Genomic DNA, 21405 nt, shown 5'->3' with positions numbered 1-21405 from the left:
AACATAAGAAAACATAGCCTGCACATTACAGGGGTATATTGTACATGTACGTGATTGAATAGGATTAGTCCTTCAACACACTGCTTCGAGCATAAAGAGCAACAGGTATCAAATTACGCGTTTATGGTGGATTTACTCTGAAAGTGACCATGGTGCGCTTCCATACATCACGAAAGCCTACACTTCTTTTTCGCGCCCCATTCCTCACACCCACCGTTCTTTTTGTTTTTGAGGTGGAGCCTGATACCCCGATTCTTCAGTGGACTGTCGGCAAGACGGGTTGCATGATTGAGGCCAATAGTCAGTCGCATAGATCAATACATTATACCAATACGAAAGCTGATTGCTTCTTGTGGAAATAATAAAGTGAGAACTCATTCTATTATTAAATCCTTGGAAATCGGGCACATTGAGGACGTGGAATGATGAATTATATCATATTGGCGACCGTTTTTTCCATGGTTTTCGCCGAAAAGTCACCTCGGCTGAAATTCATTGTAAAAGGTATGTGTTAATTTAGCTATTTGCTTTTAGGGTGGTCAGATACGCCCTGTTTGTGTATTAGGCTATATGCGAGGATCTTGTTTTTTCCTCCATGGAAATAGTTAGATTAACAATGAACACTAGACTGTAGTCTACTTGAAAATAAAACTAGTGGATCACTTTCCTCATCGCGCGTTTATACATGCATGACGTCATGAATGATTCAAGGTAGACAATAATGTAAAATGTTCCTCAAAACAAGCTATAGCGATAAAAAAAGAAATGTAGCCTTATAATGATACTAGGCTATATTAAATTGACAGAATGTTTGGCATTGTGCCAATGAGAATGGATCTCAGAGAAACGCAAAAAAATGTGATGAGAAAGAAAACACTTTGGACTTGGTATAATTGTATAATTTAAATAGCCGATTTGTCACATTATTTATGTGTCCCAGTTCTCAACTGAATGAAATGAAATAAGCAATTTGTATTAGATTACATGGAATAAAGTAAACACTGTGTATTAGATTAAATGGAAGAAATGAAGCACTGTGTATTAGAGATTATATTAAGCTTCATGTGGGCTAATTTAGGCCCTTTGGCCTATTCCATTGTAATGAAATGGAAGGGACAGAAGTGTTGTTTGGAACAGGTTTATGGCTGCGGGAACGGTAGAATTATTCAGAACCAATTGTGTTTTACAAGAAACTAGCTTAATTAAGATAGCCTATTATTACTATTTAGGTGTTGATTATTCGGGTAGCCTTTTCCTCTACAATAGTGACCCACTCCTACGAAGACATCTAATCTTGAATTCAGAGCGCACCTCAGCATGCCAATGCAGAGATTGTGTGTTAAAGGCCCAGTGCAGTCAAACGTGTTTTTCCTGTGTTTTACATATATTTCCACAATATGATGTTGGAATGATACTGTGAAATTGTAAAAAGGTTTATAATGCCCCTTTAGTGTAAGACCTGTTTAAAAAAGGCCGCCTTAAATTTCTGCCTGTTTTGGTGGGATGTAATTTTAGCCTGCCTGGCTAATTCGGCTGCATTGGACCTTTAAGTGTTTTGAATGTTTTGTACGTTTTTTGCGTTTCGGTCACTGATAACTCATGTGTGAGGTTCAACCTAGGGCAGTGGGTAGACGTTTGTCAGTTGTCATGGAAACGCAGTCCTGGTGCTGTTTACCAATCAGACAGCTGTTATTTGTGATCAATGTCCGGATATTTCTTCTGCTCTGCACCTCATTCCCTCTTCAAGACAGAATATAAGGCTAAATGATACGTGCTAATTGAAAATAGTGCTCAGGAGCTCTGGTGTAATATCATTACGTTTACTCAAAGACACAATGTCAGTGAACGTATTACAAAAACACTACATTACAGTTTAAACCCATCCTTATGGTGAATACTTTGGTCGCGCTGCAGAACTGCAATGCAGGTGCACGAGCTGACGCGTTGATGGTACTGCAGTAGCTGAGGCTTGTTGAGGATAGAGCAGCAGCATTAGCTCCAGGACCTCATTAACACACGCGAACACAAGCGCGAGTAAACACGCACACACACACACATCCACACACACACACACACACACACACACACACACACACACACACACACACACACACACACACACACACACACACACACACACACACACACACACACACACACACACACACACACACACACACACACGCACACACACACACACACATCCACATCCACATCCACACAGCCCAATTAACATTTATGGGAGTTCCGCGCAGCAAACTAACAATTATATTTTCAAACTCACGCCCTCACACCTTGCACAGTGCTCCTATATATTCACAATCAATCGAAACAGGGCTATCAAGTTAAGATGCACCGACGCTGTAGTCATTACAGGTGTAAAAGACTGTATTCCTCTTGGCAGATCAGCAGCCAAATACAGACAACAACGTGGCCTATTTGTTTGACATATCAATCAAACGTATGTTATACAATAGGCCTACCAACCCTATAAAGGGATGTCATATTAACGACATTCAGTCCTAGTGTACCCGATAGAGACAGAGACATGTCAAAACAGAAAGATAAAATGGATGAATGCATTACGGTCTTCTCACGGTGGAGGTTTAAATGAGTGGTGACCGAAGCCTAGTTCAGCACCTTGGACAGCGCCATTTACCGCTCTTTTTTGTCGGCCAATTGTGAAACTAGTGGTCTACTTTCCTGAACCGTCGAGAACGTCAGTCTGCCACTGAATTGGTAGACACACTAGTGTCGGATTTGCATGTGCCTGTAGGAATAGGAGTCCCGAGGGTAAATTGTCCTTATCCATGGCAACCAATTCAATTTCAGTACAGACTCTTTCTCTCTCTCTGAACTGTACAGCTTCAGCCTCATATCATGTAAAACTAAAATGACTTGGGTCAAAAGATAGACTACTGGATTTTTTGTTGTTGACCATTACATGACCACACCACAGAGCTCAATTAATACATTCTGGTTAAATCAAATTAATGAACTGAAAATAATGGGCAATTACATGTTTAATTGACTCAACTTGAAACCCCCAAGACACTGATATACTGGTATATCATATAAGGACATTGTAGCAACACCTTCTCCTATTCTACTTTGATATGGCCCACAGAGCCGGCCAGGTATCACTTCTCCAAACCGGAGAACTACATGTCAGTGTACCACCAGGAGGGCACCAACGTGCTGTACGTGGGGGGCCAGACAGTGATCTACGTGCTGACGTTCACTGACAGGGGGGTCCGCGACCTGCAGGTGAGTTGCTGGTAACCAACGAGATGAACAGAGATACTCGGTGGTGGTGACACAGTAACCCAGTAAAGGCACAGGAGACTGGCTTAAAGGGGAGGCAGCAGCTGTCGACCTAGTTCAACAGCCTCCGTCACATGAGATGGGTCATGCATACATTTATAGAGCAGATCTCATCTCTGTCCAATCGGAAGGAAGTGATTATATAGTGTGGACTTATGAGGTCAACATACAATAAAGATAATACACTGAGCTAATAATGTCAACGTTGACTCGACGAACATGAGCAGAAGGTAGCCTATCATTTGTCTTTTGTGACTATTCTGATTGTCTGTGCCCTATAGTTACGCTTAGTTGATCAAATATTAGCGTCAGTAAAGTAATCCTCCCTTTGTTAGTTTATGGCACAGGACCAGACTTTTGTCATGTTTAATCAGCACTGAATTTGATTGCAGTTGTTTGCATATTTGAAAAGGCCTAATATTTGCATACGAGTTATGGATAAATTGTATGACATATTGGAATGTATCTTATATTATTACAGATCCCTGTGGTAACTGATGAAAGCGCAAAGGCAGCTTGCATCGCTAAATCAGACCCACCAAAGGTAGGTGGTTACCATCAACATCATCATCATCCTCATCATTATCCTCATAATTAATCGTTGGCATCATTATCATCATCATTACAATGAGGTAAGTTTGTAAATACTGTACGATTATGAATAAAACAGACACATAACATCAACGTGATATCATCCCCAGTAGAAACTGTCCCAAAGGTTAAAGGTTGGGACAGGGGAGCGGTACAATGCTGTATTTGGTATTCAGGCACAAACTCCATCTGGAAGTTTCTCTTGAGATAACAGTCCAGCTCCTGTACTTTCTGAATAAGTGATGCAATGCATATGAAGTTATGCAGACAATGCATTCCCTCAGTACTGCAGAGGTAATTATTGCGGAAATTAGGGATTAGGGAAAAATGGATCAGTTCCAATATTCTCTCTCTCTCTCTCTCTCTCTCTCTCTCTCTCTCATCCCCCTCTCTCTGCTACAGTTGGAGTGCGACAATTTCATCACAGTCATCCAGAAAGTCAATGACACTTTTGTGGTATGCGGGACAAATGCAGGAACCCCCAAATGCTGGCTGCTGGTAAGATGATGAATAGGATAGCTATTGTCTTCAACATGTGTTTAGTGTTCTCATAACGGTCACACTTTCATCTTACTTAACTCCTGTATCACTTTTATAAAAGTTGTTAAGAGTGTTCAATAAAATACTTTAACTTGTATCTCTATTTGTACTGTATTCAAGGTGGTAAGAGCATTCAGGATATGGCTTGTGAGGCTGTGATGTCATTTCCTGTCCATAGGTAAATGACACTGTGTTGACTGACGCCCCCACCAATGGACAGATGGCACCAGCCTCTGACATCTCCCCTCCCTACCCCTCCCAGAGGTCCGTCAGTTTGTCTGCAGGTACGATGCGAGGACAGACAGACACTCCATCCAAACATCCATAGAAACTCTGCTATTGGCACAATACTAAACCCATCCCTCACTCCTATTTCTACATCCTTGTTAACTCCCCTCTGTGGATCTGAAAGGATAGGATAAGTATCAGCATTTTGGTGGAGAGCTCCATCCAGCCATTATGTTCATAATTATACAGACCAATCAGATCCTCAACATTGGCTTTGGTATGGAATAGGAGATCTGTTTGAAATGGTACCATAGTACTACAGATGGTTCACGACATGTAGCGAAGCTGTATTATCGAAATCATGGCAAGGTTACTTTGTATAGCAGGTTCTGTGATATCGCAGACCAGGCTGGACTGGAGTGATGAACCAATGAGCCATTTGCTAGAGTGGTGCAGCATTCTGATAATGTTCGGTTCTCATTGAACCATTAATGTCATGATTCCAAATGACCTCCCTTATTGCTATGGAGACAGTGCCCTAAGTGGGGTAATTGTAATACGGTTATGGGAGGATGTTGGTTGATGCAGTCAGCTGTCTTCTGTTGATTTCTTTTGTATCTCTCCCTCACCTTCTGTTTGTCTCTCTCTCCCTCTCTCCTCTTTATCTCTCTCTATCTTTACCCCCCCCCCCCTCTCGCTCTCAGATGGGAATCTATACTCTGCTCTGTCAGCAGTGGGGCGTCACCCTGGCTCTATCCGCCGGACCTACGGCACTCAGAAGCTTCTGAAGACTGAGACCAAGTGGCTGCAGAGTGAGTGGGATGAGAGCAACATGGGACTATATTGGTGTAGGAGAGCTGCATGAGGCACTGGAGTGGATGAGCATGGAAATAGCAACTCTATATTATCTTCTATCTTGTAACTGTAACATGCTGCATGCAGAAATGTAATCCCTATGAGTTCTTCCATTTTAAAGATCATAAGTTAAATTCAATATTGTGATAAAACATTGTATGACTCCCTGTATGATGAACTGGAAGTCTTTATTAGTCTACAAAGCTTCCAAGCAAACCCTTTTATCACAATGTATTTTTTAAATACACCTTTATCTCTGTAGACACTAGATGGCCCTGCTAGAATGAAATGCATTAGGAGTTTGAAAAGGACCCAAATAGTTACAACCAGTGACTGAGTTGGCCTGGTGCTCACTGGCCTCAAATGTTTTATTGCCTGATTGAGTATTAGCGCATATAGAATTGTGGCACCTATTTCAGTCCACTTCAAGCACTGGTAGAAGCCCTTTCTCTCTCCTGCTGCAGGCCCCCAGTTTGGTGGAGCAGCAGTAATACCAGCCTCTCAAAAACACAAGGAGGAGATCTACTTCTTCTTCAGTGAGATCAATAAGACGGCCATGGTGGATGAGGAGCCCTACAGGTCGCGCATAGGCCGAATCTGCATGGTAACCATAACAACATCACCGTATATCAGCTGTATTACTACGTTATTGCATATTAAAGCTGAGCTCCGCGAAAGTAGAAAAAGTACCACTGGTCACCCCAGGCACATTAGTTATTGTTATTGTTGGTGTTTTTTTAAACAGAGGAGATGAGCATCCAGCCTCGTGGTAAAAAGAAGACGTATTACATACTCCAATGTTCTATCGCATGTGCATTGATGTCAGAGGGGGAAAAAACTGGGTTTGTTGTCTGAAGTAACATCTGTGTTGTTGTAATATCGCGAACGAACCTGGCAGTTTCACCGCTAAGGATTCCAGCTTTAATGTTATGGTGTACTGTTGTATACTGTGTGTCTGTCTCCAGGTGGACGAGGGGGGTATAAAGAACCTGCTGGCGGACTCGTGGACTACCTTCCTGAAGGCCAGGGTGATATGTGGTGCGGGTAGCACCCCCCAGCAGTACAACAACATCAGACAGGCCTTTGTGCTGTCTGAAGTGGCCCAGGAGAAGAGGACCGGGGTCATGTACGGCCTGTTTGCCAACGCCTGGTGAGTAGACACCTTACACCTTCAACACCCTTCATCCCATATGGCTGCTTAAGACTGTGTCATGCTTAGAATGCAGGAGAGGAATGAGCTGCACAAACAACATAATCAGAGGAAAGGAGGAATTATGCACAGCACATCCAAATGGGACACAGGAGCTGGATAGACATGGACAGCAATGAAAACTTGGGAACAGCAACAGGTTTCAGTGAGGAAAATACATGATTGTATTTGAAAGGGGGATACCTAGTCAGTTGTACAACTGAATGCATTCAACTGAATTGTATCTTCCGCATTTAACCCAACCCCTCTGAATCAGAAGTGGGCTCTGCTCTGTGGAGGCGGTCAATTCCTTTTGAGCTTGAATGCTTTTGTTAGCATATTTGAGCAGCCTTAAATCTTGTAAGTCCATTTAGGGAGTCATAGTAATATGATTCTACTCTGCTATCAGTCAGTGATTGAGTTGGTAACAACATTCCGATTCACATTAAGTTTGAATAAAGTAAGTAGAAAGAAGGAAGGCTTTTAAGTGTTGTATTGTTTGGTTGACCAGGGACACAACAGTGATATGTGCTTACTCCATCGAGGACATTGACCAGGCCTTCGCCACGTCCAAACTGAAGGGCTACAGCAGTCCTCTGATTGGACATCGCCCTGGCACAGTAAGACACCAACTGAATCAGTTAAATTAACTTTATTTTAATTAATGTTTTGTAGTGCCAATCAAAGTCATTTTGCAAAGGCCAATTGCATAAGCTCATGCATGTGAGTCCTCAATTTTGGGGAAGTGGAAGACTTGTGTTTCTATTTTGGAACAGTTGCAGATGACAGACACTGGTTGTGAAATTATTGTGCAAGGCAAAGCCACAGCCAAAGTCTGTCTCCCTTCCTGATTACATCACTTTCATTACATCACTTCTTGTCCCAGTGTGCCTTCAAGAACTCCACGGCAGCCCACAACCCTAAGATCCTGGGGGTGATCAGGGACCACCCGGAGATCGAGGACGTGATTCGTCCGGTCGGGGGTGCTCCGCTGAACCTGCCCACCGACGATCACTTCACACACACTGTCGCTGCCATGGTGCTGGCAGTCAACGACGAGCACTATACTGTGCTGTACCTGGGAACAGGTGTGTGTGTGTGTGTGTGTGTTTGTTTTTGGCTGTCAAACTGTATCTCATGTACAGATGTTTGGTGTAACCTATTTAAAAGTGATCTTTTAGAAGACGTAGTCTCCTTGACAAAGTAAATAAAAAAAGTTGTTTGCTCAACACAGGCATGAGTTGGGGCTTATTATAAGAGTGCATTTTTTTGGCATGAATCCCAGTTAAATTGACTGAATTAAAAAAAAACAAAGTAGCTACAGACTAATGGACTGATAAAGAAGTCAGTCACTACCACAGGGAAAGTAGTGATAGAGCTGTGAACAGAGCCATGGGTCTCTGAGGTGGCCTAATAAGAAATTAGAGCAGTTAAGTCTTCTGTGGGAAGTAATAGCCTCTCAATGTGGGGAGGAGATAAGAGAGGACAAGCTGTAGGACAGGCCTGCTCCTCTCCGTAAGTCACCCACTGATGAATTGACCAGTAGAGGAATAAGGCAGCATGTGCTATTATAAACCTGGGGCCATATACAATCAAAAATAGTCACTGGGTTTCCCGGGATACATAAAAAACAATAGGGCTCGACCATGGTGTCTCTCTCTCCTCTGATAATGTTCTCTCTCTCTTTCTGGTGATAGAACAGGGCTCGACCATGGTGTCTCTCCTCTGATAATGTTCTCTCTCTCTTTCTGGTGATAGAACAGGGCTCGACCATGGTGTCTCTCTCTCCTCTGATAATGTTCTCTCTCTCTTTCTGGTGATAGAACAGGGCTCGACCATGGTGTCTCTCTCCTCTGATAATGTTCTCTCTCTCTTTCTGGTGATAGAACAGGGCTCGACCATGGTGTCTATCTCTCCTCTGATAATGTTCTCTCTCTCTTTCTGGTGATAGAACAGGGCTCGACCATGGTGTCTCTCTCTCCTCTGACAATGTTTCTCTCTCTTTCTGGTGATAGAACAGGGCTCGACCATGGTGTCTCTCTCTCCTCTGATAATGTTCTCTCTCTTTCTGGTGATAGAACAGGGCTCGACCATGGTGTCTCTCTCTCCTCTGATAATGTTCTCTCTCTCTTTCTGGTGATAGAACAGGGCTCGACCATGGTGTCTATCTCTCCTCTGATAATGTTCTCTCTCTCTTTCTGGTGATAGAACAGGGCTCGACCATGGTGTCTCTCTCTCCTCTGATAATGTTCTCTCTCTCTTTCTGGTGATAGAACAGGGCTCGACCATGGTGTCTCTCTCTCCTCTGATAATGTTCTCTCTCTCTTTCTGGTGATAGAACAGGGCTCGACCATGGTGTCTCTTTCTCCTCTGATAATGTTCTCTCTCACTCTTTCTGGTGATAGAACAGGGCTCGACCATGGTGTCTCTCTCTCCTCTGATAATGTTCTCTCTCTCTTTCTGGTGATAGAACAGGGCTCGACCATGGTGTCTCTCTCTCCTCTGATAATGTTCTCTCTCTCTTTCTGGTAGAACAGGGCTCGACCATGGTGTCTCTCTCTCCTCTGATAATGTTCTCTCTCTCTTTCTGGTGATAGAACAGGGCTCGACCATGGTGTCTCTCTCTCCTCTGATAATGTTCTCTCTCTCTTTCTGGTGATAGAACAGGGCTCGACCATGGTGTCTCTCTCTCCTCTGATAATGTTCTCTCTCTCTTTCTGGTGATAGAACAGGGCTCGACCATGGTGTCTCTCCTCTGATAATGTTCTCTCTCTCTCTTTCTGTTGATAGAACAGGGGAAAGTGCTCAAGGTTCTGCACACTATCGAGGAGGCCTTTATCATATCCCAGTACTCCCTCTTCCACAATGAGGGTCCTGTTCTAAGCATGGCCATCGACTCTAGGAAGGTACTGTAAGACCATCGCCGAACACTCCTTAGCAGCTAGCACTAACATCCGTAGATGAATTTGTTTACGATGTAGCTGCAGTCCAATCCTTTTAAACAATGCACTTCTAGTGATAGCCACTGTATGTCTCTTCCTGTCTCTCGTGTATTGCTCCCTGCCTTCTCCCCCAGGGCCACCTTTATGTGGGCACGGCAATGGAGGTCCAGCGCATACCATTGGCTGACTGCGGTCGCTATGGAGACAGTTGCCGGGAGTGCATTCTGTCTCGGGATCCCTATTGTGGTTGGGATGCAGCCAGGAGGAGGTGCACACCCATCCCAGCTGGATACAACATCAGCACTGGGTATGAGATGTGATGATGTCACTCCTGGAATACAGTTCAGATACCTATGGAAAACATGCAGTGTATCAAAAAATGACAGTCAATACCAGCCATAACTTATCATTTCTCACAGAGTGTCGAGGTTCCAACTACTATTCTAGGTTTTATGATAATTGTTTAATTTACATAAAATGGTTGATCGTTCAAAATGGTACATGCTAATTTGATGTTCCTTCAATAATTTGTTTCATACTGTAGGGCACTCACTCAGAGTCTGGACCACTCCAATGCCTCTATCTGTGGTGAAGCTGCTGGTGAGTGCCACTCCGCCTCCTCTCTGACTCTCTGTATCTTCATTCACTGAAATATGGAACTTTTTTCCAGAGCTTAACTCAGAAGATGATATCATATAATTGAGCGGAGGCTCAAACCCATTGGGTGGTTTAATATCAAAGTTTGCCCTCACTTCAAAGCCCAATAACTTCAGCCATATTAACCTCTAATAATCCAAACAAATTCTCCCCGCTGATGGGATATGTACTGTCTTTGTTATCAAGCTCTTTTTTCCATTGCTTCTCTTGGTCGCAGTCTCAGTGCAGCTGTCATGTATATCCGTTCACTGTTTCCTTTCTTCCACTCCTGGAACACTGAGATGTAATCCTAGGGAGTAGAGGATGAAAGGTGATGCAATATCATATAGAAAGATATTCTATTTGAATCTGTTATTTTAGCTGATATTTTCCAGAGAAAGTAAGTATCAGGCCACAGAATAAAATAGAACACTATTTAATGCATCTCTGTGTCAGTTTGTACACATTAGTCTGGTTTTAGGTTTACTGGGCTTTGAGTCACAATTGTCCTAGTAACTGAGAGCAAAGTTATCATTTACATCAACCTGTATATTTTTTCACCATGGCACCTGAAAGTTCCCTGACATTTCTAGGGGAAATGGCACTAGCCCTCACCCTCTGATCCAACAGGTCCCAGTGCTCAATGAGATTGAGATCCGGACTCTTCGCTGGCCATGGCAGGATACTGACATTCCTGTCTTGCAGGAAATCATGCACAGAACGAGCAGTATGGCTGGTGGCATTGTCATGCTGGAGGGTCATGTCAGCATGAGCCTGCAGGAAGGGTAACACATGAGGGAGGAGGATGTCTTCCCTGTAACGCACAGCGTTGAGGTTGCCTGCAATGACAACAAGCTCAGTCCAATGATGCTGTGACACACGGCCCCAGACCATGACGGACCCTCCACCTCCAAATCGATCCCACTCCAGAGTACAGGCCTCGGTGTAACGCTCATTCCTTCGACGATAAACGCGAATCCGACCATCACCCCTGGTGAGACAAAACCACAACTTGTCAGTGAAGAGCACTTTTTGCCAGTCCTGTCCGGTCCAGCGACGATGGGTTTGTGCCCATAGGCGATGTTGTTGCCGGTGATGTCAGGTGAGGACCTGCCTTTACAACAGGCCTACAAGCCTCAATCCAGCCTCTTTCAGCCTATTGCGGACAGTCTGAGCACTGATTGAGGGATTGTGCATTCCTGGTGTAACTCGGGCAGTTGTTGTTGCCATCCTGTACCTGTCCCGCAGGTGTGATGTTCGGATGTACCGATCCTGTGCAGGTGTTGTTACACGTGGTCTGCCACTGCGAGGATGATCAGCTGTCCGACCTGTCTCCCTGTAGCGCTGTCTTAGGCGTCTCACAGTACGGACATTGTAATTTATTGCCCTGGCCACATCTGCAATCCTCATGCCTTGCAGCATGCCTAAGGCACGTTCACGCAGATGAGCAGGGACCCTGGGCATCTTTCTTTTGGTGTTTTTCAGAGTCAGTAGAAAGGCCTCTTTGGTGTCCTAAGTTTCCATAACTGTGACCTTAGTTGCTTACCGTCTGTAAGCTGTTAGTGTCTTAACGACCGTTCCACAGGTGCAAGTTCATTAATTATTTATGGTTAATTGAACAAGCATGGGAAACTGTTATGAACTTGAGTGAAGACCCAAAAGCGGTTTTAACAGAAAACAGAGTTCTTTAATGAAAATACAGGAATGGCATAAATCCTCTTCCAACGTTGTCAGCGGAACAAAAAGAACGTTAGTATAGTGCAGGATGCTCCTGCCAGGCAGACTCCGACAGGACAGGACAAGGTGGAAGCAAACGAGACGACAGCTTGCTTCTGGCATCAAAAAACACAAACAAGAATCAGACACCGAAAGTAGCAGGAACAGAGAAAGAAATAGAGACCTAATCAGAGGGGGAAGAGAGAACAGGTGGGGAAAGAGAGAATGAGCTAGTTAGGGGAAATGTAGAACAGCTGAAGGATGAGAGACAGAGAAGGTAACCTAAAAAGACCAGCAGAGAGAGAGAATGAAGAGAAAGGACAGGAACAGACATAACAAGACATGACAGTACCCCCCCACTCACCGAGCGCCTCCTGGCGCACTCGAGGAGGAAACCTGGCGGCAACGGAGGAAATCATCGATCAGCGAACGGTCCAGCACGTCCCGAGAGGGAACCCAACTCCTCTCCTCAGGACCGTACCCCTCCCAATCCACTAGGTACTGATGACCACGGCCCCGAGGGCGCATGTCCAAAATCCTACGAACCCTGTAGATGGGTGCGCCCTCGACAAGGATGGGGGGGGGACGAGCGGGGGCGCGAAGAACGGGCTTAACACAGGAGACATGGAAGACCGGGTGAACGCGACGAAGATGGCATGCTGGAGAAGAAGTCGCACTGACAGGATTAATGACCTGGGAAATACGGAACGGACCAATGAACCGCGGGGCCAACTTGCATAGAAGCTGTCTTAAGGGGAAGGTTCTGAGTGGAGAGCCACTGACCCAAACAATATCTAGGACTCTTGGTCCTACGGTGAAGCCCTCACAGTCTGCGCCCTATTACGGCAAAGTGCCGACCTGACCCCCTTCCAGGTGCGCTCGTACGCTGGACAAAAGCCTGAGCGGAGGGGACGCAGGACTCGGCGAGCTGAGATGAGAACAGCGGAGGCTGGTACCCGAGGCTACACTGAAAAGGGGATAGACCGGTAGCAGACGAGGGAAATGTGGGCGACTCTGCCCAGGGGAGCTGTTCTGACCAAGACGCAGGGTTACGAAAAGAAAGACTGCGTAAAAATGCGATCAACAGTCTGATTGGCCCGTTCGGCTTGACCGTTAGACTGGGGATGAAAGCCGGGCGAGAGACTGACGGAAGCCCCAATCAAACGGCAAAACTCCCTCCAAAATTGAGACGTGAACTGCGGACCTCTGTCGGAAACGACGTCAGACGGAAGGCCATGAATTCGGAAAACATTCTCGATAATGATCTGAGCCGTCTCCTTAGCAGAAGGGAGCTTATCGAGAGGAATGAAATGAGCCGCCTTAGAGAATCTATCGACAACCGTAAGAATAACTGTCTTCCCCGCTGATGAAGGCAGTCCGGTGATAAAATCTAAAGCGATGTGAGACCACGGTCGAGAGGGAATGGGAAGCGGTCTGAGACGGCCGGCAGGAGGAGAGTTCCCAGATTTAGTCTGCGCGCAGACCGAACAAGCGGCGACAAATCGACGCGCGTCACGTTCCCGAGTGGGCCACCAGAAACGCTGGCGAATGCGTACCCCGAACGCCGGGGTGGCCGGCTAACTTGGCAGAGTGGGCCCACTGAAGAACGGCCGGACAGTAGGAACGGGAACGAACAGAAGGTTCCTAGGACAAGCTCGCGGCGACGGAGTGTGAGCGAGTGCTTGCTTTACCTGCCTCTCAATTCCCCAGACAGTCAACCCGACAACACGCCCCTCAGGGAGAATCCCATCGGGGTCGGTGGAGACCTCAGAAGAACTGAAGAGACGAGATAAAGCATCAGGTTTGGTGTTTTTTGAGCCCGAACGATAAGAAATAACAAACTCGAAACGAGCGAAAAACAGAGCCCAACGAGCCTGACGCGCATTAAGTCGTTTGGCTGAACGGATGTACTCAAGGTTCCTATGGTCAGTCCAAACGACAAAAGGAACGGTCGCCCCCTCCAACCACTGTCGCCATTTGCCTAGGGCTAAGCGGATGGCGAGCAGTTCGCGATTACCAACATCATAGTTACGTTCTGACGGCGATAAACGATGAGAGAAAAACGCGCAAGGATGGACCTTGCCGTCAGAGAGAGAGCGCTGAGAAAGAATGGCTCCCATGCCCACCTCTGACGCGTCAACCTCAACAACAAACTGTCTAGAGATGTCAGGTGTAACAAGAATAGGTGCGGATGTAAAACGATTCTTAAGAAGATCAAAAGCTCCCTGGGCGGAAACGGACCACTTAAAGCACGTCTTAACAGAAGTAAGGGCTGTGAGAGGAGCTGCCACCTGACCGAAATTACGGATGAAACGACGGTAGAAATTAGCAAAGCCCAGAAAGCGCTGCAGCTCGACGCGTGACTTAGGAACGGGCCAATCAATGACAGCTTGGACCTTAGCGGGATCAATCTTAATGCCCTCAGCGGAAATAACGGAACCGAGAAAAGGGACAGAGGCGGCATGAAAAGTGCACTTCTCAGCCTTCACATAAAGACAGTTCTCCAAAAGGCGCTGGAGGACGCCGCACGTGCTGAACATGAATCGAGAGAGACGGTGAAAAAATCAGGATATCGTCCATGTAAACGAAAACAAAAATGTTCAGCATGTCTCTCAGGACGTCGTTAACTAGTGCCTGAAAGACAGCTGGAGCGTTAACGAGGCCGAAAGGAAGAACCCGGTATTCAAAGTGCCCTAACGGAGTGTTAAACGCCGTCTTCCACTCGTCCCCCTCCCTGATGCGCACGAGATGGTAGGCGTTACGAAGGTCCAATTTGGTGAAAAACCTGGCTCCCTGCAGGATCTCGAAGGCTGAAGACATAAGAGGAAGCGGATAACGATTCTTAACTGTTATGTCATTCAGCCCTTGATAATCCACGCATGGGCGCAGGGACCCGTCCTTCTTCTGAACAAAAAAAACCCCGCTCCGGCGGGGGAGGAGGAGGAGACTATGGTACCGGCGTCGAGCGAAACCGACAAATAATCCTCGAGAGCCTTACGTTCGGGAGCCGACAGAGAGTATAATCTACCCCGGGGGGAGTAGTTCCCGGAAGGAGATCAATACTACAGTCATACGACCGGTGTGGAGGGAGAGAAGTGGCCTTGAACGACTGAACACCGTGCGCAGATCGTGATACTCCTCCGGCACCCCTGTCAAATCGCCAGGCTCCTCCTGTGAAGAAGAGACAGAGGAAACAGGAGGGATAGCAGACATTAAACAGGTTACATGACAAGAAACATTCCAGGATAGGATAGTATTACTAGACCAATTAATAGAAGGGTTATGGCGCACTAGCCAGGGATGACCCAAAACAACAGGTGTAAAAGGTGAACGAAAAATTAAAAAAGAAATGGTTTCGCTATGATTACCAGAGACAGTGAGGGTTAAAGGCAGCGTCTCACGCTGAATCTTGGGGAGAGAACTACCATCTAATTTTAACAAGGCCCTGGGCTCCCCTAACTGTCTGAGAGGAATGTCATGTTCCCAGCCCAGGTCTTCCATAAAACAGCCCTCCGCCCCAGAGTCTATCAAGGCACTGCAGGAAGCAGATGAACCGGGCCAGCGGAGATGGACCGGAAAGGTAGTGCGTGATCCAGAAGGAGAGGCCTGAGTAGTTGCGCTCACCAGTAGCCCTCCTCTTACTGATGAGCTCTGGCTTTTACTGGACATGAGGTGACAAAATGACCAGCGGAGCCGCAGTAGAGACAGAGGCGATTGTTGATTCTCCGTTCCCTCTCCTTGGCCGAGATGCGAATACCCCCAGCTGCATAGGCTCAGCATCCGAGCCGGCGGAGGAGGGTGGCAGTGATGCGGCAGGTGGCAGTGATGTGGAGAGGGGAGCAACGGAGAACGTGAGCTCCTTTCCACGAGCTCGGCGACGAAGATCAAACCGTCGCTCTATGCGAATAGCGAGAGCTATTAAGGAGTCCAGACTGGAAGGAACCTCCCGGGAGAGGATCTCATCCTTAACCTCGACGTGGAGACCCTCCAGAAAACGAGCGAGCAAAGCCGGCTGTTCCAGTCACTAGAGGCAGCGAGAGTGCGAAACTCAATAGAATAATCCGTTATGGATCTATTCCCCTGACATAGGGAAGACAGGGCCCTGGAAGCCTCCTCGCCAAAAACAGAACGGTCAAAAACCCGTATCATCTCCTCCTTAAAGTCCTGATACTGGTTAATACACTCAGCCCTCGCCTCCCAGACTGCCGTGCCCCACTCACGCGCCCGTCCGGAAAGGAGAGAAATGACGTAGGCGATGCGGGCTGCGCTCCTGGAGTAAGTGTTGGGCTGGAGAGAGAACACCACATCACACTGAGTGAGGAATGAGCGGCACTCAGTGGGCTCCCCAGAGTAACACGGCGGGTTGTTGATCCTGGGCTCCGGAGACTCGGAAACCCTGGAAGTGGGCGGTGGATCGAGGTGGAGTTGGTGAACCTGTCTTGTGAGGTCGGAGACTTGGACGGCCAGGGTCTCAACGGCATGTTGAGCAGCAGACAATTCCTCCTCGTGTCTGCCTAGCATCGCTCCCTGGATCTCGACGGCGGAGTGAAAAGGGTCCGGAGCCGCTGGGTCCATTCTTGGTCTGATTCTTCTGTTATGAACTTGAGTGAAGACCCAAAAGCGGTTTTAACAGAAAACAGAGTTCTTTAATGAAAATACAGGAATGGCATAAATCCTCTTCCAACGTTGTCAGCGGAACAAAAAGAACGTTAGTATAGTGCAGGATGCTCCTGCCAGGCAGACTCCGACAGGACAGGACAAGGTGGAAGCAAACGAGACGACAGCTTGCTTCTGGCATCAAAAAACACAAACAAGAATCAGACACCGAAAGTAGCAGGAACAGAGAAAGAAATAGAGACCTAATCAGAGGGGGAAGAGAGAACAGGTGGGGAAAGAGAGAATGAGCTAGTTAGGGGAAATGTAGAACAGCTGAAGGATGAGAGACAGAGAAGGTAACCTAAAAAGACCAGCAGAGAGAGAGAATGAAGAGAAAGGACAGGAACAGACATAACAAGACATGACAGAAACAGAGTTTAAACACTTTACAACAGGGTCCTGAAAAAGGGATGTTTCTTTTTTGCTGAGTTGATGAGTGTGGCCTCTCACCCACACATTTCTCACATAATGAAGTAGTCCTACCAATCCTGTCCTGCCATTCCCATTTTGAACTCACCTATGATTGTTACCGTAGATACGTAAACAATCCATAGGCATGAAACCATAGGCTACTCTCTAGTCTAGGCAGCCCATAAGTAAGTATTTCATTTGGGTGAGATCAATGTTAACCAGGCTGTGCCCTCTGAACCCCCACAGCACTGAAGACCCATAGGACAAACCCCAAACAGGTGGTGATTGACTCGGATGGCCCCGTCAACCTCCCCTGCCCCGTGCGCTCCTTTCACGCCACCTACCGCTGGGAGAAGGACAACTGTATCCAGCACTACCCCTGCTTCATCATTGGAGACTCCTGTGTGCTGGAACCCACCCCTGGCCTGCCCCTTAAGCAGGGGGTGTTCCGCTGCATGGCCACGGAGAACGGCTACAAGGTGGAGGTGGTCTCCTACAGGCTGGTGATCAACAGTGGGCCTCTGCCTGCCTCCCTGGCCTCCACCCTGGGGCCCTCCCTCCTTCTTGCTGCAGCCACCCTCTGGCTCCTGTAACCATTGCAAATGCTAAAGCTAACCCCTTAGCCTCTAAGGCCCTCTCTCTGACAGACAGGAGAGGAGGGGCCACCATACCCAGGTTCGGTTCGCAGAGCATTGATATTAATGGTTGGGTAATGCGATCAGTGTTGCCCGCAGAGACTGTTTTCAGAAAAAGTGTTTTTAAATTTATTTTCCGTTGTTCAGAAAATGCCTGAAAATAAACCAAGCCATTTATTTTTAAATAATATATGGGCCTCCCATACTAACTAATACTGTACTGTTTAAACAAAAAAATACCTAAAACAAACTCAAAATACATAACATTTAAACTCAATTAATACATTAACATCAATATGGGTTTTATGGAAAGACAAACTATATTACCATGTCTTATTCTGAATTTTAAATACAGATTCAAACCACAAGATATGCTTTGCGAACCTTGCCTGTCCACCCAAGAGATGACATCTCATGAGTTGTGTTAAATACAATACCAAGCCAATTTCTCTTTATGGTTTCTCAACTTATTTTGAAACTTGATTGTGCTTCTTTGTGAATATTTGAAGCTTGAATACTGCTCTAACATCTAAACATCCTGTTGAATGTCATAAGTATAGGCTAGTATTTAGAAAATGTCTGGTATTGAGTAAAAAACAAAAAGCCTTAACAATTCTGGGACATACCCCCTAAGCACAATTTGCTGTGAAAGCATAACTGCTCAATTGTGTTGACTTGAATCTGTGAATGAGGTGGCCAAGTCTTACTTTGATGCTGGGAGGAAGTGTCATCATTTTGACAAGAAGTCATCTTTTTGACAGGAAGTAGGTAGAAGAGCGTGAGCTCATCCTCGAACGTCACTGTGTCTCGGCAAGTCCTCTGCAGTAAAGGCAGTTTTTGCATCATTTTAATGGACAGTATCAGACATTCATATTATGCTACTTCATTTTCAATAAACGTAAGTTCAGTAAACATCATTCATTGGCAGGTGAGGCCAAATTAGAATTGAGTAGATGACATGTAGAGTTAGTTGCATTTTGTAGTTTGCTAAATATGAGAAAAAGCTTGTGATTATATGAGTACCGTGTGTTAAGTATTTTATTGCTCCACAAATGCTGATTTCCACCATTGCTGCCTATGAAAGTTATTCTTGACGGTTCAAGGTTTTATACTGTACGGAAGTCATGAAAGGACATATGAATAAAATAAAATAAATCCTTGTTATGTTGAGATAACAACTTATTTATCTCATGATCACGACATAACAAACATTTTGCAGAGGTCACAAGATTAACTCTACAAATAGGAGTAGACGCATTGATGATAGATTGACAGCATGGCTGAGGCGGTAGAGCCCACAGTGGATCAGCGCATATGTTTTGATCGATTGCTACACTAAGGGATGCTACATTTCATGCTAACATATCAGTCATTATCAGTTTATAAATTAGAATGTTAGCCAGCTAAATGTCCCTTACCTTGAACAAAGAGCTCTTGGGGCATCTAAGCCTTCATGGGGCATTTGAGTCTTGAATGATGCCTGACAGGCTGGCCTGTCTCTGAGACTGTATGCCACCCCCAAGACCACAGGCAATCGCATGCAAGCAACAATGCAGCTAACTTGGCTAGTCTTTTGAGTGCGCAAGCTATCTAGCTAGCTAGCTTGTTATATATGCTGGTTGTTAGCTTGCATAACTGATATGTGTATAATTGTAAGGGGCACTTCATGTTTTATGGATAATATTACATTTACAGAGTGGGTGAGCACAATTCCTGACAGGCTAATAAGATTACATTTTATCCTCAGACATTGATCAGATTCAGTAGCAGCCTCAGAGGCTGATAAAATCAGGATTCCACCTTGTAGGCTGTTTCATAGGTAATGCTCCTTGCAGGCAGATTAGCAGTCAGTGCATTATGTATATGATCAAGACTGGGTGCACTTTATTCCTGGCAGGCTGATTCGATTCAGTAGCAGCCTCAGAGGCTGATAAATCAGGATTCTGACTAGTAGGTTGTCTGCAAGGAGCCTTACATATGAAACAGCCTACAAGGCAGAACCCTAATTTATGAGCCTCTACGGCTTCTATTGAATCTGATCAGCTTGCCAGAAATAGAGCTCACTCACTTTGGATTATAGGCATCAGCCTATACAGTGCTGACAGCTAATCTGCCTGCAAAGAGATTTACCTACGAAATAACCTACAGGGCAGCATCCTGATTTATCAGCCTCTGAGGCTGAAATTTAATCTGAAATTTAATCAGCCTGTCAGAAATGCAGCTCACCCACTGCAAATGTAAATATTATTCACAATAAATGAAGTGTCCCTTATAATTTATACACATATCAGTTATGCAAGCTAACCACCAGCATAGATAACAAGCTAGCTTGCTAGCTAGAAAGCTCACAAGGAGAGCCAAGTTAGCTGTGTTGTTCCTTGCATATGATTTAATATGGTCTTGGGGGTGGCGGACACCCTGGGAGACTGTGTCGCCTGTTAGGCATCGTTCCGTGCTTAAATGCCCACATCTCCTTGATGAAGTGGTTATCGGGCATCTGAAGAAATGAATGGGTGATAAGTTGTACTTTTGACTGTCTTGTGATCTCGACAAAACAACTTTTGTTATGAGATAAATATGTCTTGATCTCGACATAACGAGATAACTATTTTTTAAATTCATATGTCCTCTCTGGATTTCCGTAATACTGTGGATGTACAATGATGTTACTCATTGACTGCTTTAACTAACCTATTCTCAATGGGAAAATCTAGTGCACAATACTCAAAGGGGTTATTTTCATACTTGTATCTGTATGCTGTAACAAAAGGCTTGACATAATTTGATAGGATCATTTTGTGAAGTAGAACACTTTGAGCAGCCACCATACTCTGGGGAGAAAGACTGAAATTGATTGACATTTCTGGAAGATATGGAACAAAATTCCTCTTTAAGCAATAGATGTTTTTTATTTTAGCACCTGACCTCACGTAACAATAGTGTATGCTTCATTGGAGGCAGAGAATGTTTGCTGGGATGGAGTGGTTTACTCAAAGCAAATGTTGAATGCAACATATTAATATGAACGTAGTTGCAACAAAATGCATGTCTATTGTCCCTATGTATTGATTGTTTTATCTCAGTGCTGAAGCACCACCTTATAACTACTACTTTGTTTTGAACTGTGCCACTGAGGTTTGTGGCGAATTTTGAAATGGCAAAAAACCACTGTCGCCTGAAAATATTGGTCGAAAACAGTCGACATGATGCTGTTCTTAGAACAGTTTTAGCCATAGTTCTGCAGGTTCCATCTTTCTCTCTGGGGGGTGGCTGTAAGTTTGTTGTCTCGAGGTCTCGGAAGGATCTGCTTGCTGCATTGCACTGATGCGGGTTATTGACTGTGCCAAACATAAGCTGTGTTGAGCCGCCTCATCCGCCGCCTGCCGCTTCTCACTCACTTAGCACTTTGAGTAATTGGTTTCCCAAATATCTTTCTCAAACTCACACACATTCTTATATATGTCACAAATACACACAGGCATGTAGGTGCGCGCGCACACACACACACACACACACACACACACACACACACACACACACACACACACACACACACCTCTTGTTTACCAATCACCCACTTCAATCTCATTCTCTTTACTCCAGTATTTACTGTTGCTTATCTGTTTCATTGTATTTTGAGCATGAAGCTGGTGTGTCTCTGAAAACAGTGAACAGAAGCCAC

At 45.5% G+C, this 21405-nt stretch overlaps 1 protein-coding gene across 1 annotated transcript; it reads left to right on the top strand.

Moving 5' to 3' along the window:
• Nucleotides 1-247: 247 nt before the first annotated feature.
• LOC135520253 (semaphorin-7A-like) lies at nt 248-19272 on the top strand. Its single transcript, XM_064945662.1, has 14 exons — nt 248-504; nt 3128-3267; nt 3806-3868; nt 4318-4413; nt 4634-4739; nt 5388-5495; nt 6003-6142; nt 6504-6688; nt 7239-7347; nt 7614-7815; nt 9518-9633; nt 9804-9976; nt 10214-10269; nt 17335-19272. Exons 1-14 carry the CDS (start codon nt 423-425, stop codon nt 17679-17681), a joined length of 1923 nt encoding a protein of 640 aa, XP_064801734.1. The 5' UTR covers nt 248-422; the 3' UTR covers nt 17682-19272.
• The last annotated feature ends 2133 nt before the right edge of the window (nt 19273-21405 follow it).

Source organism: Oncorhynchus masou, chromosome 29 (assembly GCF_036934945.1).
Source record: "Oncorhynchus masou masou isolate Uvic2021 chromosome 29, UVic_Omas_1.1, whole genome shotgun sequence".
NCBI classification, from domain to species: Eukaryota; Metazoa; Chordata; class Actinopteri; order Salmoniformes; family Salmonidae; genus Oncorhynchus; species Oncorhynchus masou.
Note: the sequence above shows the minus strand (reverse complement) of the source record. Positions and strands in the feature narration are given on the sequence as shown.

Excerpts from the sequence above, each read along its gene's own strand:
- LOC135520253 (XM_064945662.1), top strand. The coding sequence starts at position 423 with ATGATGAATTATATCATATTGGCGACCGTTTTTTCCATGGTTTTCGCC. Across the intron at positions 5,496-6,002 it reads TGAGACCAAGTGGCTGCAGA|GCCCCCAGTTTGGTGGAGCA; the intron begins GTGAGTGGGATG and ends CTCCTGCTGCAG. Across the intron at positions 6,689-7,238 it reads GGCCTGTTTGCCAACGCCTG|GGACACAACAGTGATATGTG; the intron begins GTGAGTAGACAC and ends TTGGTTGACCAG.